Source organism: Gadus chalcogrammus, chromosome 4 (genome assembly GCF_026213295.1).
Source record: "Gadus chalcogrammus isolate NIFS_2021 chromosome 4, NIFS_Gcha_1.0, whole genome shotgun sequence".
NCBI lineage: Eukaryota > Metazoa > Chordata > Actinopteri > Gadiformes > Gadidae > Gadus > Gadus chalcogrammus.
In genome coordinates this window covers 34,354,507-34,371,833 of record NC_079415.1, presented here as the reverse complement: position 1 = coordinate 34,371,833, position 17,327 = coordinate 34,354,507, and the positions used below count along the sequence as shown (strand labels likewise).

The 17,327-nt window shown below is 50.1% G+C and overlaps 2 protein-coding genes across 4 annotated transcripts in view; one reads left to right on the top strand and one right to left on the bottom strand.

Annotated features, from left to right (window-relative positions):
- The window catches only part of nbeal1 (neurobeachin-like 1), a 55,636-nt gene extending 47,336 nt beyond the window's left edge, over positions 1-8,300 (top strand). For 2 of the 3 annotated variants that reach the window (XM_056588895.1, XM_056588896.1), the window contains exons 44-55: positions 775-892; positions 1,155-1,252; positions 1,443-1,559; positions 1,957-2,046; positions 2,417-2,526; positions 2,791-2,963; positions 3,572-3,666; positions 4,109-4,225; positions 4,782-4,943; positions 5,547-5,695; positions 6,030-6,165; positions 8,082-8,300. In XM_056588895.1, the coding sequence (XP_056444870.1) occupies positions 775-892; positions 1,155-1,252; positions 1,443-1,559; positions 1,957-2,046; positions 2,417-2,526; positions 2,791-2,963; positions 3,572-3,666; positions 4,109-4,225; positions 4,782-4,943; positions 5,547-5,695; positions 6,030-6,165; positions 8,082-8,204 (1,488 nt within the window). In that variant the 3' untranslated portion in view covers positions 8,205-8,300. The remainder of the gene's footprint in view (positions 1-774; positions 893-1,154; positions 1,253-1,442; positions 1,560-1,956; positions 2,047-2,416; positions 2,527-2,790; positions 2,964-3,571; positions 3,667-4,108; positions 4,226-4,781; positions 4,944-5,546; positions 5,696-6,029; positions 6,166-8,081) is intronic. The other variant, XM_056588898.1, reaches the window with a different exon arrangement.
- A 2,305-nt stretch (positions 8,301-10,605) lies between these two features.
- On the bottom strand, positions 10,606-16,184 carry LOC130381389 (uncharacterized). Its single transcript, XM_056588991.1, has 8 exons — positions 16,098-16,184; positions 15,692-15,738; positions 14,000-14,203; positions 13,801-13,863; positions 12,614-13,698; positions 12,255-12,392; positions 11,952-12,063; positions 10,606-11,072 (listed from the first exon to the last, which is right to left on the bottom strand). Exons 2-8 carry the CDS (start codon positions 15,726-15,728, stop codon positions 10,999-11,001), a joined length of 1,713 nt encoding a protein of 570 aa, XP_056444966.1. The 5' UTR covers positions 15,729-15,738; positions 16,098-16,184; the 3' UTR covers positions 10,606-10,998.
- Between the last annotated feature and the right edge of the window lie 1,143 nt (positions 16,185-17,327).

Here is a 17,327-nt window from a genome sequence, read left to right as displayed (position 1 = left end):
AGAAACTCATTTCAATCAGCGGCTTCTCCCGCCGGGCCCAGACATCGCCTCGGAATCGGGGCTGGAATTGAATACGAACGCGTCCCCCGTGGGTGTGCTTGTGTGTGCCCCCGATCGCCGAGTCAATTGGGACGTCTTCGGTGGCCGACGTTATCCGCAGCAGCTTGCGCTTACTCCGGATGCTCAAGAGGTTTTGCTTGCAGACCGTTCAGACTACAGCACACCAAACCACGTCAAGACCGACGGACGGAATGTGTGACACGAATTTGGCTTCATAGGTAGAGACAGAGAGGCCAGACACAGACTTTATTTTAGTGAGGGTTTTTCACTGTGCAACCACTTAAACGACAACTATACAACACAGATCGGATTGGATATTTTGATACGCTTATGTTTGTGTTGTCCTCCAGAGAGAAAATGCAATGCCACAGCTGTATGAAACGCACAACATGAATTACACACCGAGAACACGGCAACACATTAACACACACACACCGGCAGGTGTGTGTGTGTTAATGTGTTGCCGTGTTCTCAGTGTGTAATTCCTGCTCTGTGTGTGTGTGTGTGTGTGTGTGTGTGTGTGTGTGTGTGTGTGTGGGGTGTGTGTGTGTTCTTGGTGTGTGTGTGTGTGTTCTTGTGTGTGTGTGTGCTGCTGTGTTCTTGGTGTGTGTGCGTGTGTAAATGTGTGGCTGTTTTTCTCTTCCTACTTGTTATGGTTGTCTGCGCTTGTGCACGGGGGGTGGTCTTAACGTCTCCGCGTCCTTCTCTCGGCAGGAGTCAGAGCACGTGTCGGCCCACCTGCACGAGTGGATCGACCTCATCTTCGGCCACAAGCAGCGGGGGCCCGCGGCCGTGGAGGCCCTCAACGTCTTCTACTACTGCACCTACGAGGGTAGCCGCCTTTCACTTTCACAACGTTATCGCCCACCCGCAGTGTGTTCAGCTCGGGACAGACTCGATCGAAACCCAACAGTGGAAAAGGCGGGATGTTACCTGAAGTGTGTTGTGTGTGCTTGTGATTGTTCAAACTGTGTGTGTGTGTGTGTGTGTGTGTGTGTGTGTGTGTGTGTGTGTGTGTGTGTGTGTGTGTGTGTGTGTGTGTGTGTGTGTGTGTGTGTGTGTGTGTGTGTGTGTGTGTGGGTGTCTCATTTCAGGGGCGGTCGACCTTGACGCCATCACGGACGAGAAGGAGCGAAAGGCGGTGGAGGGGATGATCAGCAACTTTGGACAGACCCCCTGTCAGCTGCTGAAGGTACACACACACACGTGCACGCACACACACACACACACACGTGCAGGCAGGCAGGCACACACACACACAAACATGCCCATTCTTGTAGCAAAAGCTGTACTGGAATGAATGATAATAATACACGATTTTCCTTAATAAAAAAGTGTGTGTGTGTGTGTGTGTGTGTGTGTGTGTGTGTGTGTGTGTGTAGGAACCCCACCCTGTGCGTCTCTCTCTGGAGGAGGCGGAGCGCAGGACGTCCCGCCTGGACAGCTGTCCTCTGACCGTCTTCAAACACCTGACTGAACTCAAGTCCTTCTTCATAGAGGTCAGTCAGTCTGTCTCTCTGTCTTTCGCTCTCTCGCTCTCGCTCTCTCTCTCTCTCTCTCTCTCTCTCTCGCTCTCGCTCTCGCTCTCGCTCTCTCTCACTCTCTCTCTCTCTCTCCCCCCGCTCTCCCTCTTTCTCTCTCTCTCTCTCTCTCTGCTATATGACTGCTATATGACTGCTATGAAATACATCTAAGATATTTATACCACAGCCTTGTTGATGCGGCCAAGGCAAAGCCTGTTTTCAATAAATGCTCCCCCCCTCCCTCCCTCCCTCTCCCCTCTCCCTCCCTCCCTCCCTCCCTCCCTCCCTCCCTCCCTCCCTCCCTCCCTCCCTCCCTCCCTCTCCCCTCTCCCTCCCTCCCTCCCTCCCTCCCTCCCCCCCTCCCTCTCTCCAGGGAATCAGTGACAACGTGCCACTGATCAAGGCGGTCGTACCAAAGAACCAATCACATTCCTTCATGACCCAGGGAAGCCCCGACATCATGGTGAGATCCACACACACACACACACACACACACACACACACACACACACACACACACACACATGTATACACACACGCATGTTGTCCTTTTATGCACAATTAAGCCATGGCCAGAAAACACAAAAACATGGAACAATTACGATGAAAACGTCTGGAATACACAAAGCGACACTATTTAAAAAGAAAAAGGCACAAGCGATAATATATTGAATGAACAATATTTATAATCTCTCTTGCTGTCTCTCTCTGTCTCCGTGTCTGTCTGTCTCTCTCTCTCCCTCTCTCTCTCTCTCTCTCCCTCTCCCTCTCCCTCTCCCTCTCTCTCTCTCTCTCCCTCTCCCCCCCCCCCCCCCCCCCCCCCCCACCACCAGGTGACGGTGAGTCAGAACTGTCTGCTGGGCACCCACGGGTGGCTGCCCTACGACAAGAACATCTCCAACTACTTCACCTTCATCAAGGACCCCACCGTGGCGCATCCCAAGTGAGCACACACACACACACACACACACACACACACACACACACACACACACACACACACACACACACACACACACACACACACACACACACACACACACACACACACACACACACACACACACACACAGTGTTCCTTGATAAAAGTACTGCAGGACCCGTTCAAAACATGTGATGAACATGTTGACACTATTATGAAAATGTAATCCTTGAAATGGGGAACCCTTTTGACAGTGTTATTAATGAGTCCCCCCCCCCCCCCCAGGACCCAGCGCGTGCTGGCGGGCCCCTTGGCCCCGGGCGTGGAGCTGGCGGCAGGCCTGTTCGTGGTGTCCCACGACGGCCGGCTGCTGTTTAGCGGTGGCCACTGGGACAACAGCCTGAGGGTCACCTCCCTGCTCAAGGGCAAGACCGTGGGGCAGCACATCCGACACATGGGTACGCTGCCTTCAGCACGCACACGGACGGACGGACGGACGAGACCCCTTCAAATCCATGCAAACATACATATTCACATAGGATGTGTGCGACCTAACAAAAGTTTAGCTTAAAGTATTCACATACTGTAGTTGTATTTCTTGTAAAAAAAAAGCGTGTCTTATTTTTGTAAGAAGTATATAATTGTAAGAAGTATGTATCTGACCATCACATATTCGCTCGTGCTCTCGCTCTCTCCCTACTCCTCTCTCTCTCCCCCTCCCCCCTATCACTCTCTCCCCTCTTTCTCCCTGTCCTCTCTCTCTCTCTCTCTCTGTCTCTGTCTCTCCCTCTTTCTCCCTATCCTTCTCTCTCCCCTCTTTCTCCCTATCCCTCTCCCTGTCTCCCCCTCTCTCTCACTATTCCTCTCCTTATCTTTCTCTCCCTCTCCCCTCTTTCTCCCTATCCCTCTCCCTGTCTCCCCCTCTCTCTCTCTATTCCTCTCCTTATCTTTCTCTCCCTCTCCCCTCTTTCTCCCTATCCCTCTCCCTGTCTCCCCCTCTCTCCCCTCTATCCCTCTCCTTCTCTCCCACCCCACCCCCCCCCCCCCCCTCTCTCTCCATCCCCAGACATTGTGACGTGTCTGGCGACTGACCACTGTGGCATCCATCTGATCTCCGGTTCCCGGGACACCACCTGCATGGTGTGGCAGGTCCTGCAGCAGGTGGGATCCACGGCAACCGTCGCCCCAACACCGCCTTCACTTCCTGTTTCCTGCCGTCAATTAGTTATTCATTAGCACACACAATGTAGCAAAGTGACACTGGGAAATATATCAAAACTTATTGATTCATGAACAGCACGTATATAAGTCAACACTGTTCTTGTAATTCAAACATACCGGTGTCCTATTTAACATTCATAAAACAAGACAGTATGGACTGATAATATAAAGCTAATACAAGTCAAATATAAAGCAGATCTGAAACTTTAAAATAAAAAATATACAGGTTGATTCTTTGCATATATGTTCTTCATATACTTTATCCCTTTCAGTAAAGTCGATGCTATCTTATTCGATGTATAGGTCACCTTAACGTTGCGCTAGGCGGCGTTCTCTCAGGAAAACAACCTTTTTTTGACGGCGTTCCCCTCCCGTCCTGCAGGGCGGCGCTCCAGTGGGGCTGTGCCCCAAGCCGGTGCAGGTGCTGTACGGACACACGGACGAGGTGCTCAGCGTCAGCATCAGCACGGAGCTGGACATGGCCGTGTCGGGCTCCAGGGTAAGCCCTCAGGACCCCCCCACACCTCTCATCACGTGGCTGTGCATGTCACCCCCCCCCCCCCCACAGTCTGTTGGTATACAGGACCTTTTTCCGAGAACTCATGAAAACCTCTTAAATGATGAAGTTGTTTTTTGCTATCGTCTACAAATCAACAATCTCCCCATGACCCCTATGTGCACAGCAGGCCCCCGAACCACAGGTTGGCAATCGCTGCACAAGAGGCCGACGCCCTGATATTTCTCTGTTGTTGTTGTTTTTGTAGCAGCACGGTCTTTCCGGGCTTAGCTCAGGAGGCAGAGCGGGTTGACTTGTAACCCGAAGGTTGCTAGTTCGACCCCCTGGCTTGAGGTGTCCCTGAGCAAGGCACCTAACCCTAACTGCTCCTGAGGAGTTCACTGTCGCCCTGCCTGGTTTGGCCCCGCCGCCGTCGACGTGTCAATGTGTGTGTGAACCGTTGTTAGCAGACGCTTCGGATCAAAGCGTCTGCTAAATGTAAATGTGGTTAAAGCCTGTGTTGAGCTCACCTCCTCCCCCCCCCTCCCCTGGGCTCCAGGACGGCACGGTGATCATCCACACGGTGCGGCGGGGCCAGTACATGCGCTGCCTGCGGCCGCCCTGCGACAGCTCCCTGCCCCTCTCCATCCTGCATCTGGCCGTGTCCTGGGAGGGACACCTGCTGGTGCACACCTGTCTGGAGGGCAAGGCCTCCCTCAAGGTAGCTAGCGCTGCTGCTGTAGCGCTGCTGGAGCGCGCTACTTTAGCGCGCTGCTAAAGTAGCGCTACTTTAGCAAAATAAAGGATAAAAATAAATCATTCTGTCTAGAGCAGGCGTTCTCAAAGTTTTGACAGCTAAGGGCCAATTTAGGAACCCAAAATTTGACTGAGGGGCCGCCAAAGGAAAGAAAATTAGGTGGGAAACGCCGTCAGCATCCCAGTGGTGAAAAGAACCATTGCACCGTGGACCTCCGGGAGGGAGGTCAAGTGAGGTCTAAATCACGAAACTGAGGTTCAGCCTTTCAAAGTAATGGAGTCGCATTAAAACTAACAAATGTAACAGGATTTATTTGAAAGCTAGAGAGAGTCGACTTATCTCTTTATATTTGTTTATCTTTGTTTAAATTAATATTGATATAATAATAATAAAAAATAATTTAAAAAATCAAATACAATTTAATTTTTTAATTTTTTTAACTTGCATCTGTATGTCATTGCGGGCCGCTACGAATGTTTCTGCTGGCCGCCATTGGCCCGCGGGCCGCACTTTGAGGACCAATGGTCTTGAGCGTAACATTCAGAGTGACTCCTCTCCCCCCTGCAGGACAAGAACGCGCTGCACCTGTACTCGGTCAACGGGAAGCACCTGGCCAGCGAGCCCCTCCAGGAGCAGGTGACGGACATGAGCGTGTCCCAGGAGTACGTGGTGTTGGGCAGCGAGCAGGGATACCTGTCCATCAGGGACCTGTACAGGTGAGCCCCACGGAAAGCCCCGCCCCCAAATTAAAAGAGTGTTATTCCACCAGGGGGGAGTGTGATCGAAGAGATCGAGCGAGCTGTCAAAAAGCTGTGTGTGCTCCAGGCGACCTGGGACAGTCCTAAATAGATTTGTATTGCAATGAAAGTGCGCCACCTAGTGGACAAATTGCGTCGTACATACAAAACTTGACATTTTCTCTTATGGTAATCTCTCTGTCTCTCTGTCTCTCTGTCTCTCTGTCTCTGTCTCTGTCTCTGTCTCTGTCTGTCTCTCTCTTCCTCTCTCCCTCTCCCTCTCCCCCCTCTCCCCCCCCCCCCCCCCCCCCAGCCTGTCTCTGTGCGCGGCGCCCCTCGCCATGCGCGTGCCGGTGCGCTGCGTCTCGGTCACCAAGGAGCAGAGCCACGTGCTGGTGGGGCTGAACGACGGCAAGCTGATCGTGGTGGGAGTGGGCAAGCCGGCCGAGGTGAGGACCTCCGCGTGGCGCAGCTACCTGGCCCAGAGCCTGGAGGGCTCGCCGCTGCTGGCGCCGCTACGCGCCCGCTCGCCCGCACGCCTCCTGCGGCAGCCGGACCACCTGGAGTTCCGGCCTGACGCAGAGCCGCAACCCTCCCCCCCCCACCCCCAATCCCCCCTCTGCTAAGCACCTCGAACCGCTAAGCTAGCTAGCTAGCTAACTAGTTGCACACAATGCATACACAATGCAGACAGTTCAAAACGATGGGACACACACACACACACACACACACACACACACACACACACACACACACACACACACACACACACACACACACACACACACACACACACACACACACACACACACACACACACACACTTAGCTAGCCAGCTAGTCGCTCGCTAGTTAGCGAGCCAGCTGCCGTATCTTAGCGAACCACTTCTATGGATTTGGATACTCTCCCGATACACCCCCGCCGCTAACGACCTCTTTCTGCTAAGCTAAGCTAGCAACGATGCTGTACAGACACTATACACACACACACACACACACACACACACACACATGTGCAATAACAGTATACAGACAAAAACACACCACAGTGATGAACATGGTTAACACATGTTATACACATACCAACACGTGTTTTTTTTAGTCTCAGGGATGGAGGGGCTACTCCCGGGAAAGGACATGGTTTACAGACACACACACACACACACACACACACACACACACACACACACACACACACACACACACACACACACACACACACACACACACACTGCTCCGACCTGACTGTGATACAGAGAAGCCAGGTGTGGGACGTACCATCAGTGGGAGGGGGGGGGGGGGTCTGGACCCTACCAACAGACAAACAATCCTTCAGTTTACACACCGGACCCTCCCCCTCGCAAAAAAACGATCATGGTTTGACCCGACCAAGCAACTCTGTTTTGTTTCGCAACCAAAACCTTTTTGTGAAAGGAAGAAAAAAAAAAAAAACTTCCGTCATCCCTGACTAACTTTGTCCACCGTAGGCTTCCGTAACTAACCCGAGCCACGCCCATGTATATACCTCACCATAATCTTGTTGTCTTCTAGCCAATCAAGTCTGTGCCAAGCTAGCCCGACGGCAGAGTATAGCGACTGCTGTGTAGCACTAAAGTGTGTGTTTCCTTATGCAAGCCGAGACGCCGGCACAACACCGCAAAAACAACAACTGTCCAGACTCTGTGACCCACCTCCTCAAACCACACTAACCCCCCACGGCCCCGCCCACGGCCCCGCCCAGAGCTGGGTCATGTTGACCAGGCTGATCATATCAATGTGTGTTTTTATCCAGGTGTGCCAAGGGCAGCACACACACGTAGTTGTTTTTGCTTTTTTATTTTCTTTGGATCGTTATCATTTTCACCACCAGAGGGCAGCAGAGGGACCAATATCCCTGTGTGTGTGTGTGTGTGTGTGTGTGTGTGTGTGTGTGTGTGTGTGTGTGTGTGTGTGTGTGTGTGTGTGTGTGTGTGTGTGTGTGTGTGTGTGTGTGTGTGTGTGTGTGTGTGTGTGTGTGTGTGTGTGTGTGTGTGTGTGTGGTAAAGCAAGAATGCCCATGGCATTACATCACAATAACATCTCATCAGATTGAAACATGTCCCAGCTCTCCCCCCCACACCCCCTTGCTTCCCAACCGCTCCCCTCACCGCAGCGTCGGGGTCACCTGATCGACCCGGCCCCTTGCCATTGGTTCATCTGCTGTTTATTGATTTTGTTGATTCTTCCAATGCATGTCTCATGATCAACGCTCTCTGGCTCCAAATCACTCATGGAATCACCTCCCCTTCCTCCCCCCTCCTCCCTTCATCGTCACTCTCCCTCCTCCTCCTCCTCCTCCTCCTCCTCCTCCTCCTCCTCCTCCTCAGATGCGACCGGGCCAGCTGATTGGTCGAAAGCTGTGGGGCTCCAGCAGCCGCCGGCTCACCCAGATCTCGGCCGGCGAGACCGAGTACCACCAGGGTGGAGGGGGCGACCAGCACGGGGACTGAGCTCTCCCCCCCCCCCCACCACCACCACCACCACCACCACCTTGCAACCATACGCTCTGTCTACACCCACGCACACAGCCACAGCCTGTCATCAACCTAGCAGCACCTTCACCCCCCCCCCCCCCAATCCCCCCACCAAGAACCAGCCAGCACGCCACGCCACCTACAGCGATTCGCTGCTCCATTTGAAAAGGGGTGTGTGTGTGTGTGTGTGTGTCTCCCCCTGGTGCAGGCGCCATGGGGGCTGGCTCCATCCCCCCCCCCCCCCCCCCCCCCCGCCAACAGCCTAGCACCATGACACCTTGTGTGTGACATTCAGTGCGTGTGTGTGGACACGCACGACCACAAATCAATTTTTCAGTCGCCTTTAGATCCACACGACAAACTGCTCGACTTTCGTTTTCTTTGTTTTGGTTTGTTTTTCTTCTCAGCCTTCGTTTCGTCGGAGTGCGCCGCTCGCGGGCTAACAGAGTTAGCACGGTGCCGTCGGAATGGCGGGCGACGCCCCCCGGCTGCCACTTGTCGTCGGTCTGTGGTCCATGAGAGGTGGTTGGAGCGCGCGACTCTGCTTTGTTGTTGTTTATTTGTTTGACGTGTTTGCTTCATGGCTTTCTTTGGTCGTTTGCCATCGCTGGTTAGGACAGTGTGGTCAGACCCTGATGCATGCGCCCTGCACTTTGGCCTCGGTTTGTACATTTTGTTGCGTTGGTCCTCGCCATTCGAGTGACGGAGATTGGACAAAGGCGTGTCTGTTTGCAAAAAGAATCGGTTGTTTTTCTTGTACCTCCATAACTGAACCAAAACACTAACGCACACGTGCACGCACACACTACAAATACATGAGGAAACCAATTTACAGACAACACTACCCTTTCCCCGGGCCGTCTCTGCTTGTAACACACAACGCAACGGTTACTTGAATCAACCTCGGTTGCTTTATTTTTTGTAATTTATTCGTGTTATTTTTTTTAAATTCCAGTACCCTACTTGCCATCACATGGCTGAGAATGCATTTAAAGTCATGGTGGCACCAAGGCAGGGGCTGGTGCGTCGGCATGATTAAAGGGCTCTCTGTGACCTCATTCTCTCCCCTCTGACGTCATCCTCTTTCCCTGTGACGTCAGCGTCCTTCCCTGTGACGTCATCCTCCTTCCCTGTGACGTCATCCTCTTTCCGTCTGACGTCATCCTCTTCCCTGTGACGTCATCCTCTTCCCTGTGATATCATCCTCTTCCCTGTGATGTTATCCTCTTCCCTGTGACGTCATCATTTTCCTTGTGACGTCATCATTAATCATGTGGCGTCATTGATTTTAACAGGAATGCTACTACTTGTTTTTTTATTCATTTTTCCGAGACTCCACGGTAGATGATCACTCCCAATCCACTCCACACACACACACCCGCGCCCCAATTTCCACCCACTTTTGTATGCTTGTGACATTCATGTGTGTGTGAGCGCTCAGCCCCTCATGGGGTCGACGCGTTTACGATTGTAGCGTTATTAAATGTCCGTCTCTACACTCAACAGACAGGTGGTTGAAAGTGTGAATTTTTCTTGAGCAAAATCAATCGTAGATTTGTGAATGCGTTTTTGAAAGCATTGCATCATCATAATCATCATCATCATCATCCTCACCTGCCCCCCTCCCTTAGTTTGGGCTGAGTGGCATCACCCAGTAGCCTTTGAACATGGAGGGGGACTCAAGAGTACACGGATGCCCAGCTGGGTCCATCATACGAGAAACGTTGCAGTATTTGAAGACCAAGGGTTCTTCATGGGTCCTTTCTTAAAATGTTTAGGGTTTGTTTGGTTTTTAAAATAAACGGCCTGTTCTCTTTGTATATTTGTACATCTCTCTTATCATCGTTCGGCAAACTTTTGCTCTGCGGGTTTTGGATTTCGATTTTTTTCTTTCTGGGTTTTTCCAACACTTTTTAGTTTTTAAGTTTTTCCGAGACGGTAACGAATGCAGTGCCTTTTTCCTCGTTATGTAGCGCAGGACGAGGTCCTTAGCATTTTATCACGCAGGTTATCCCTTTAGCTGTCGTAGTTCAACACTATCATTCCAAGACTAACTAAACCCCCAACCTCAACACGCAGTCTCACAGGAACCCAAAGTTCAAAAGGAAATCAACTAACGAAAAAATATAACTATTTTGTGTCTTACCTTTGCCTACACATCCTTTGTGACTGTCCCCAGAATGGATATCTGTGTGTGTATATCTGTGATTATTTATGAAGACAGTATATAATGTACAGCATGATTTTTATTTCAACGTATTTGAAATGTACTTTTCTGCACTTTCCAGGTACTAAATTGTAACAAATTATTTTAATCTGTCTGCCCCGAAAATCTGTACAGAAAAATTTGCTTTGTATACACTAGTGAGAAATGATTATTAAAGTCTTGTCTAAATTGAAATGGCTTTGTTTGTGTTTTATCTCTTCTGAAAGTCTAGGTGGAAGCAAGAAAAAAACGGCTACATATTAACATATATTAGCATATTCAATATTAATTCCTAACTGTACTTTCCCTGTGCCAGTAATCAATGTAATATCCATCGTCTTCAGCAACCATTCATTCTCATCTTCCTAAACATCCATTTACCAAGAACAAAATCCACACTCGTATTCTACGACTGCTTGCTTTCAATTCAACTTTATTTCGTATAATTCAAGTGAAGCAGCGCAATGGATCGAATCCTTGCGTGCTATATCAAGTGCTATCACTAGCATGTCCCGTGCTATGTCCTTCATCACCAGCACCAGGTCAACATGGAGGGCGTAGACATCAGGCCGCCACTGGGTAGGAGCAGATCGACGCCCTCAGGAGCTCGCAGTCCACCGTCGACCACCAACTCTCGTCTACCAGGTACAAGGAAAACAAGTTCAGCATAACGCATATCGAGGAAATTGTCTTTTGTACCTTCCCAGAGATAAAATGTCTTCATATCTCTTTGCCAAACTGCAGCCTAGATACAGTCACACAGAGCGCTAGCTAGCTATAGCTAGCTATGCGTTCCGCGTGCTACCACACAGAATGCATAGCTAGCTATAGCTAGCTATGCGTTCCAGGTGTGACCATATCTACGCTGTAGATGACATTTGTCTCGCTGTCGCCCTGTTAGTCTTCCTTGACATGTTGGACGTGATCCTGGTGATCGTTAATCACTTCTACTGATTAACCTTGTAGTGGTTCTATCTCGTTGTTCAGACCGATTACGGCCCTGTGAGATCAGCGTACGCCGCTCGTTATCGGCCTGGACTCAAATGATGATCGTGCTTTTTTACTTTGCAGAACTCAAAGGTTAAATAACTTTAAATAAGCCAGCTATAAAAAAAAAAATCAAAGATAACATCACATAGAAAAACAAGCAGGACAGGAGACCAACATGCACAGACGACTAAGTTGGACTTTTACACCTGAGGCCGGCAGTATACTGTAGATAAATGACGATAAAGATAGTATCTACCTCAAGAGTTTGAACGTTCTTTCCTTCTTTGCGGTTGCTCAACAACCATTTATTAGGTGTAATGTAACACGACCTGTTTACCTAACATGGATCCATAAAGCTTTTTTTTTTTTTTTTGTATGTATTTGTATGGGCTTTTTGTGGCTGTGAAGGGGTCGAAGGTTGGCGACGAGAAGGGACGACGTATAGAGCAAGGCGGGAATTGAACCTGGCCCTCTAGCAGGTGGAGCCACCGTCGTGGTCGTTGTGTTCAAACGTCTCAGAGTCGTACCCATGCGGAACATCTCCAGGCAGACGGGCTTAGCGCTGCGGACGTTGGGGTGACCTTTCATCCAGTCGCTGTACACCATCTCTGATCCGTCCAGCCACTGGGCCTGCTGGTTCTGGAGGAGAGAAAACACACACACACACACACACACACACACGTTTTAGAAACAGATTTGGGAGGAAACTCTACTAAAGAACGCTATTTAGTTTATATCTTTTCTTGAATGCAAAATTGAGGCCCAAATTCTGTGAAAACGACATGAAGTCAATTTGTTGTGCAAGAGGTGGGCGGAGCTAAGGGGCTGACCTTGACCACGCCTCCCAGCCAGGTCAAAACGGGGCTGTCCTCGCCGTCCTTGGTCACCATGGAAACCAGACCAGAATGCAGACTCCCATCAGTTATGGAGGCCAAGTCTGAGTTTGGTGCAAGGTCTCTGCACGTGGACTAGGGAGAAGACACAGGTTAAGCAAACTTTAACAACAAAAACTCAAATTACGTCCACAAGGCAAAAATCCAACGTTTTGCCAACTTCTACGAGGTAAACTTAAGAGATCAGACATCTCCTCATCTCGAAACACACATTAACGGAAATATATACATTAATATTATAAAATCAACCCCACCCCATCTCTGCCCTTAGTCCAGATAATGTGTTTGTGTCTAACCTGCGCGTCCTTGAAGGACAGCGGTGTGGGGTTGAACTGATAGCAGCGTCCCATGATGATTTTCCCTTTGCACTCTGGCGTATGTCTGCCAAGCGCCATGGAGGAGTGTTCGGTTCCCTGGCTAAAACCTTCTGGGAAGGACATCATGGGTTCGGTTCCCTGTCTGAAACCATCAAGAATGGACATCATAGGTTCGGTTCCCTGTCTAAAACCCTCAGGCATGGAGAACGTGGGTTCGGTCCCCTGTCTATAACCATCAGGAATGGAGGCCATGCGTTCGGTTCCCTGTCTAAAGCCATCAGGAATGGACGGAATCGATTTGGTTCCCTGTCTAAAACCTTCAGGAATGGACATCATAGGTTCGGTTCCCTGTCTAAAACCTTCAGGAATGGACATCCTAGGTTCGGTTCCCTGTCTAAAACCTTCAGGCATTGAGAACGTGGGTTCGGTCCCCTGTCTATAACCATCAGGAATGGAGGCCATGGGTTCGGTTCCCTGTCTAAAGCCGTCAGGAATGGAGGGAATCGATTTGGTTCCCTGTCTAAAACCATCAGGAATGGACAACATAGGTTCGGTTCCCTGTCTAAAACCTTCAGGAATGGACACCATAGGTTCGGTTCCCTGTCTAAAACCCTCAGGAATGGAGGCCATAGGTTCGGTTCCCTGTCTAAAACCCTCAGGCATGGAGAACGTGGGTTCGGTCCCCTGTCTATAACCATCAGGAATAGAGGCCATGGGTTCGGTTCCCTGTCTAAAGCCGTCAGGAATGGAGGGAATCGATTTGGTTCCCTTTCTAAAACCTTCAGGCATGGAGAACATAGGTTCGGTTCCCTGTCTAAAACCATCAGGAATGGACATCCTAGGTTCGGTTCCCTGTCTAAAACCCTCAGGAATGGAGGCCATAGGTTCGGTTCCCTGTCTAAAACCCTCAGGCATGGAGAACGTGGGTTCGGTCCCCTGTCTATAACCATCAGGAATGGAGGCCATGCGTTCGGTTCCCTGTCTGAAACCCTGGGGGAGTTTGTCTTCAAAATGCTCCTCCACTCGGACCCAACCAGCGCCACTCCTCTGGACCGGGATTTCAACTGGGGGAGAGAGACGACAGCATGTTCGGTTTGATCACATCTTCATGTTCAAATCCTATCGTTATCTTCCTCTTGTTCTCTCATGTTGTCTTTCCCGCTCACCTTCATCTAACCAATGCGTCTCAATCTCCGCGGAAACCTCCGCCACATCAGGACGAGTGGCGACTGGGGTGTAAACGTTGGGGTTCAGTCACATGCGGAGAAAGAATAGAAAAAGAAAAAGTCCAAAAATATATATTTATGAAATAACGTTCAGAGTTCAAAGCATCATTCAGATCATTCATTCGACATTTCTCCATACCGGGATTCACCCTGCGCTCCATCTCGCTGACGTGCTCCAGCACGCGGCCGGTGTTGAGGTCCACCACGTAGTGCCTCGCGGGCTCGATGCCCTGGCGGTAGTCATCGGGGAGCAGCCTGGGCGAGGGGTCCGCGCTGTGCCTGAACTCCCCCGCCAGACCCTCCACATGGCTGACTCTGGGTGCCAGGGGGGCCGCACGCAGGCCTGGTAGGGACGGGAGTTGTTTAGCAACAATTCAAAATCATCGGTTTTGTGTACATGTTTTTCGCTACGGTTTTGTGGGAGTTTTCACGGGGTAATGTGCAGAACATGAACAAATTGCAATCATTTGAACGATGTATTAATAGAAAACTGTCGCCGGCAAGACAGATTGTCGAACATATCATGAAAATCCAATAATTTTTTCGTGCCACAAAATGGGCCACTTTTTCCAATTTATCTGATATAGCTTTTTTTCTTTGAGGCTCGGTTTGGCCTCTCAATTACACCAAAAACCAAGTTTGTATCACAAAAAACGATTATTTCTAAAAACTTTCTAGAAACAGGGTTTTTGGTTCTCAAGCGTCGCATTATGCGCCAGAAAATGCTTAACGTCATGTGAGCGCCCGCTTTCTGGCCACAGGAACGAACCTCGTGCCATATAGGGGGATTATTTGTTTACCAACACGCCGGATGCGCACACAGAATGATCGCAAAACTAAAAATGTGTTTGACCGGTTGCCATGGTTATCTCCGTGTGGTTAATCTGCAGTTGCGGTGTTAATTAGGATGTTGTCAGCTCACTGTTACATTAAACTGTAATCAGAAAACGTGGTTATATGCTATAGACCCTATAGTATCTGTGGTATAAATGCTGGGGCGAATTTCAAATTATAAATATGTACACTTTATGTTGAATGTATAGACCGTCGCGATTCCCATTGAAGCGAATCACACATTCGCGGCGCGGTAATTATTCTTCAAAACGAGAGCCGGTAAATTGTGAAAAATGACTTAAATTGTGGTTTTGGAAGGAACAGGAAGTCGCTTGTGTTATTCAAGGATTCTGCTTGGCTTGAATGGCTTTATCCTTCTCCCTACACTGCCGCCCATAGGTTTGGCATAGTTATAATGGCGCTCAACGGCGTATTTATGCGGGTTGATGTAAATGACAATGTGCACGATATTATTTTTGAAAAACTGAGGATGGGAAATATTTGTTTCTCTAAATACCCTGCTATGTATAAACGTGGCCTCAGAAGGTCAATTCTCCCATAACCAAGACTTTTCAAACCTTTTTCCTGTAACAGCCTTCTTGCTTGCTGCAGTCAAACTCTTTTTAGGCCGTGATCTACTCTTATCACAGCATCAATGTCCCAAGATACATCACTAAATTATTAACAAACACATATAGCTCATGCAGATATCAGCCCCTCCTATGTGTTGCAATCCTTTCCATTCGTCTGTGATGAACAGATTAACGTTTATCAAATGAAGTAATTCTCGTTATCATACAGATGTCCCTCAAAGGACGCCTATAAGGCTTTGAGACTGAAACTGATGTTTTGTCTTATAAAGATGAAGTAATCACATCAATCACTACATAATTGTGATCATGTGCCTGACTTTAAAGTATTTTACCCTTGCGATTTATGCAAATCTATTTTGACTTCATTCTCTGGAATTAAGCACTTTTTCGTAAGGGTGTCTTACCAGAAAGGGCCAAACATAGTAGTGCAATCCTCAGCATCTTGATCACACTGGACAGGAGAGACGGACACACGGCACATTTAGGGCATTTAGCAGACACTTTTATCCAAAGCGACTTACACACATTCACAGGGTTCAGACACGCATTCACACGGCAACGGCGGAGTCAACCATGCAGGGTGAAGCCAGCACGTCAGGAGCAGTTAGTGTCAGGTGCCTTGCTCAGGGACACCTCGACGCTCAGCCAGGGGGGGACGTGGATTTGAACTAGCAACCTTCCAGTTACAAGTCAACCCACTCTAATAAATCGACCCTGTATTCATTCAGTAATTTAATATTTTCATGTGTGTGTGTGTGTGTGTGTGTGTGTGTGTGTGTGTGTGTGTGTGTGTGTGTGTGTTTCACTCACCTGCAGTGGAGCTGTGTTCGTCAGACCTGATCCTGTGTTACCGACTGTCTCTCTGAGGCGAAGGAGGCTTTATAAAGACCTCCGGACACGTCGTGCGGCCGCCCAACGCAGATAAAAACATGGATATAGGATGACTCATTCACCTGCCGTTGTACTTTCCACCGAGGGACACTTTGACCCCAGGGTTGCCAAATACCCGATTAGTTCTGCAGACAAGATAGGGCTGTCTGATATATTGAGGTGTGATGTTTTCCTACACTTAATATTCTTATTAGGTCAGACTACTTGGTTCAAGAGGAACTTTCATGCACCAGGAGAACAGCGTTAGACCAAACCGGTCAGTCTACTACCTCTGCCCTGTGACATGCAAGGAGCAGATCCGTGATTGGTGTTCTGAGCGCCCCCCCCTGTGGTGGTCCTACGCCAACACCTAACCCTAACTGCGCCTGTGGAGCCCGCTGTCGCCCTGCGTGGTTGACTCCGCCGCCGTCGGTGTGTGTGTAAGTCGCTTTGGAAAAAAGCGTCTGCAAAATGTAAATGTGGTTAAAGCCTGCGTTGAGCTCACCTCCTACCAGGACGGGGGGGGGCTGGGGGTAGGACGGGGGGCTTGGGGGTAGGACGGTGGGGGGCTGGGGGTAGGACGGGGGGCTAGGGTAGGACGGGGGGCGGCTGGGGGTAGGACGGGGGGCTGGGGTAGGACGGGGGGGGTTTCATGGCTTCCACAGCTCTCAGATTCTGTGGCGGGGCCCTTGGGTTTGGCGGGGACCTTGGGAACATACGGAACATACGGACATCCCTCTGTTCCCCAGGTCCTATGTTCCCCAGGTCCTATGTTCCCCGGGTGCGAAGGGTTAGGGTCAGGTGTATGGTTGGGGTTAGGGTGAGGGTTAGGGTTAACCCTAAACCTAAGCCTAACTCTAATCATAACCAATAGGAGGGGAGCCATTCTAACCAATCACAGGCGAATCAGAGGCGATAAAGGCGGTACTTGCCCCGACCGTCCTACGAAAAAATTATTCCCTCGCCGGATCCCATGTAGGACACCGGGGAACATAGGACACCGGGGAACATAGGACACCGGGGAACATAGGCACGCTCCCCGACAGCTCCCTGCCCCTCTCCATCCTGCACCTGGCCGTCTCCTGGGAGGGACACCTGCTGGTGCACACCTGTCTGGAGGGCAAGGCCTCCCTCCAGGTAGCTAGCGCTGCTGCTTTAGCGCTGCTGCTT

Coding starts and splice junctions, on each gene's coding strand:
- LOC130381389 (XM_056588991.1), bottom strand. CDS start 15,728: ATGCTGAGGATTGCACTACTATGTTTGGCCCTTTCTG. Junction 12,393..12,613: donor TGTCCTTCAAGGACGCGCAG/GTTAGACACAAA, acceptor TCTTCTCCCTAG/TCCACGTGCAGAGACCTTGC. Junction 11,073..11,951: donor CCTGGAGATGTTCCGCATGG/GTACGACTCTGA, acceptor TGTACCTGGTAG/ACGAGAGTTGGTGGTCGACG.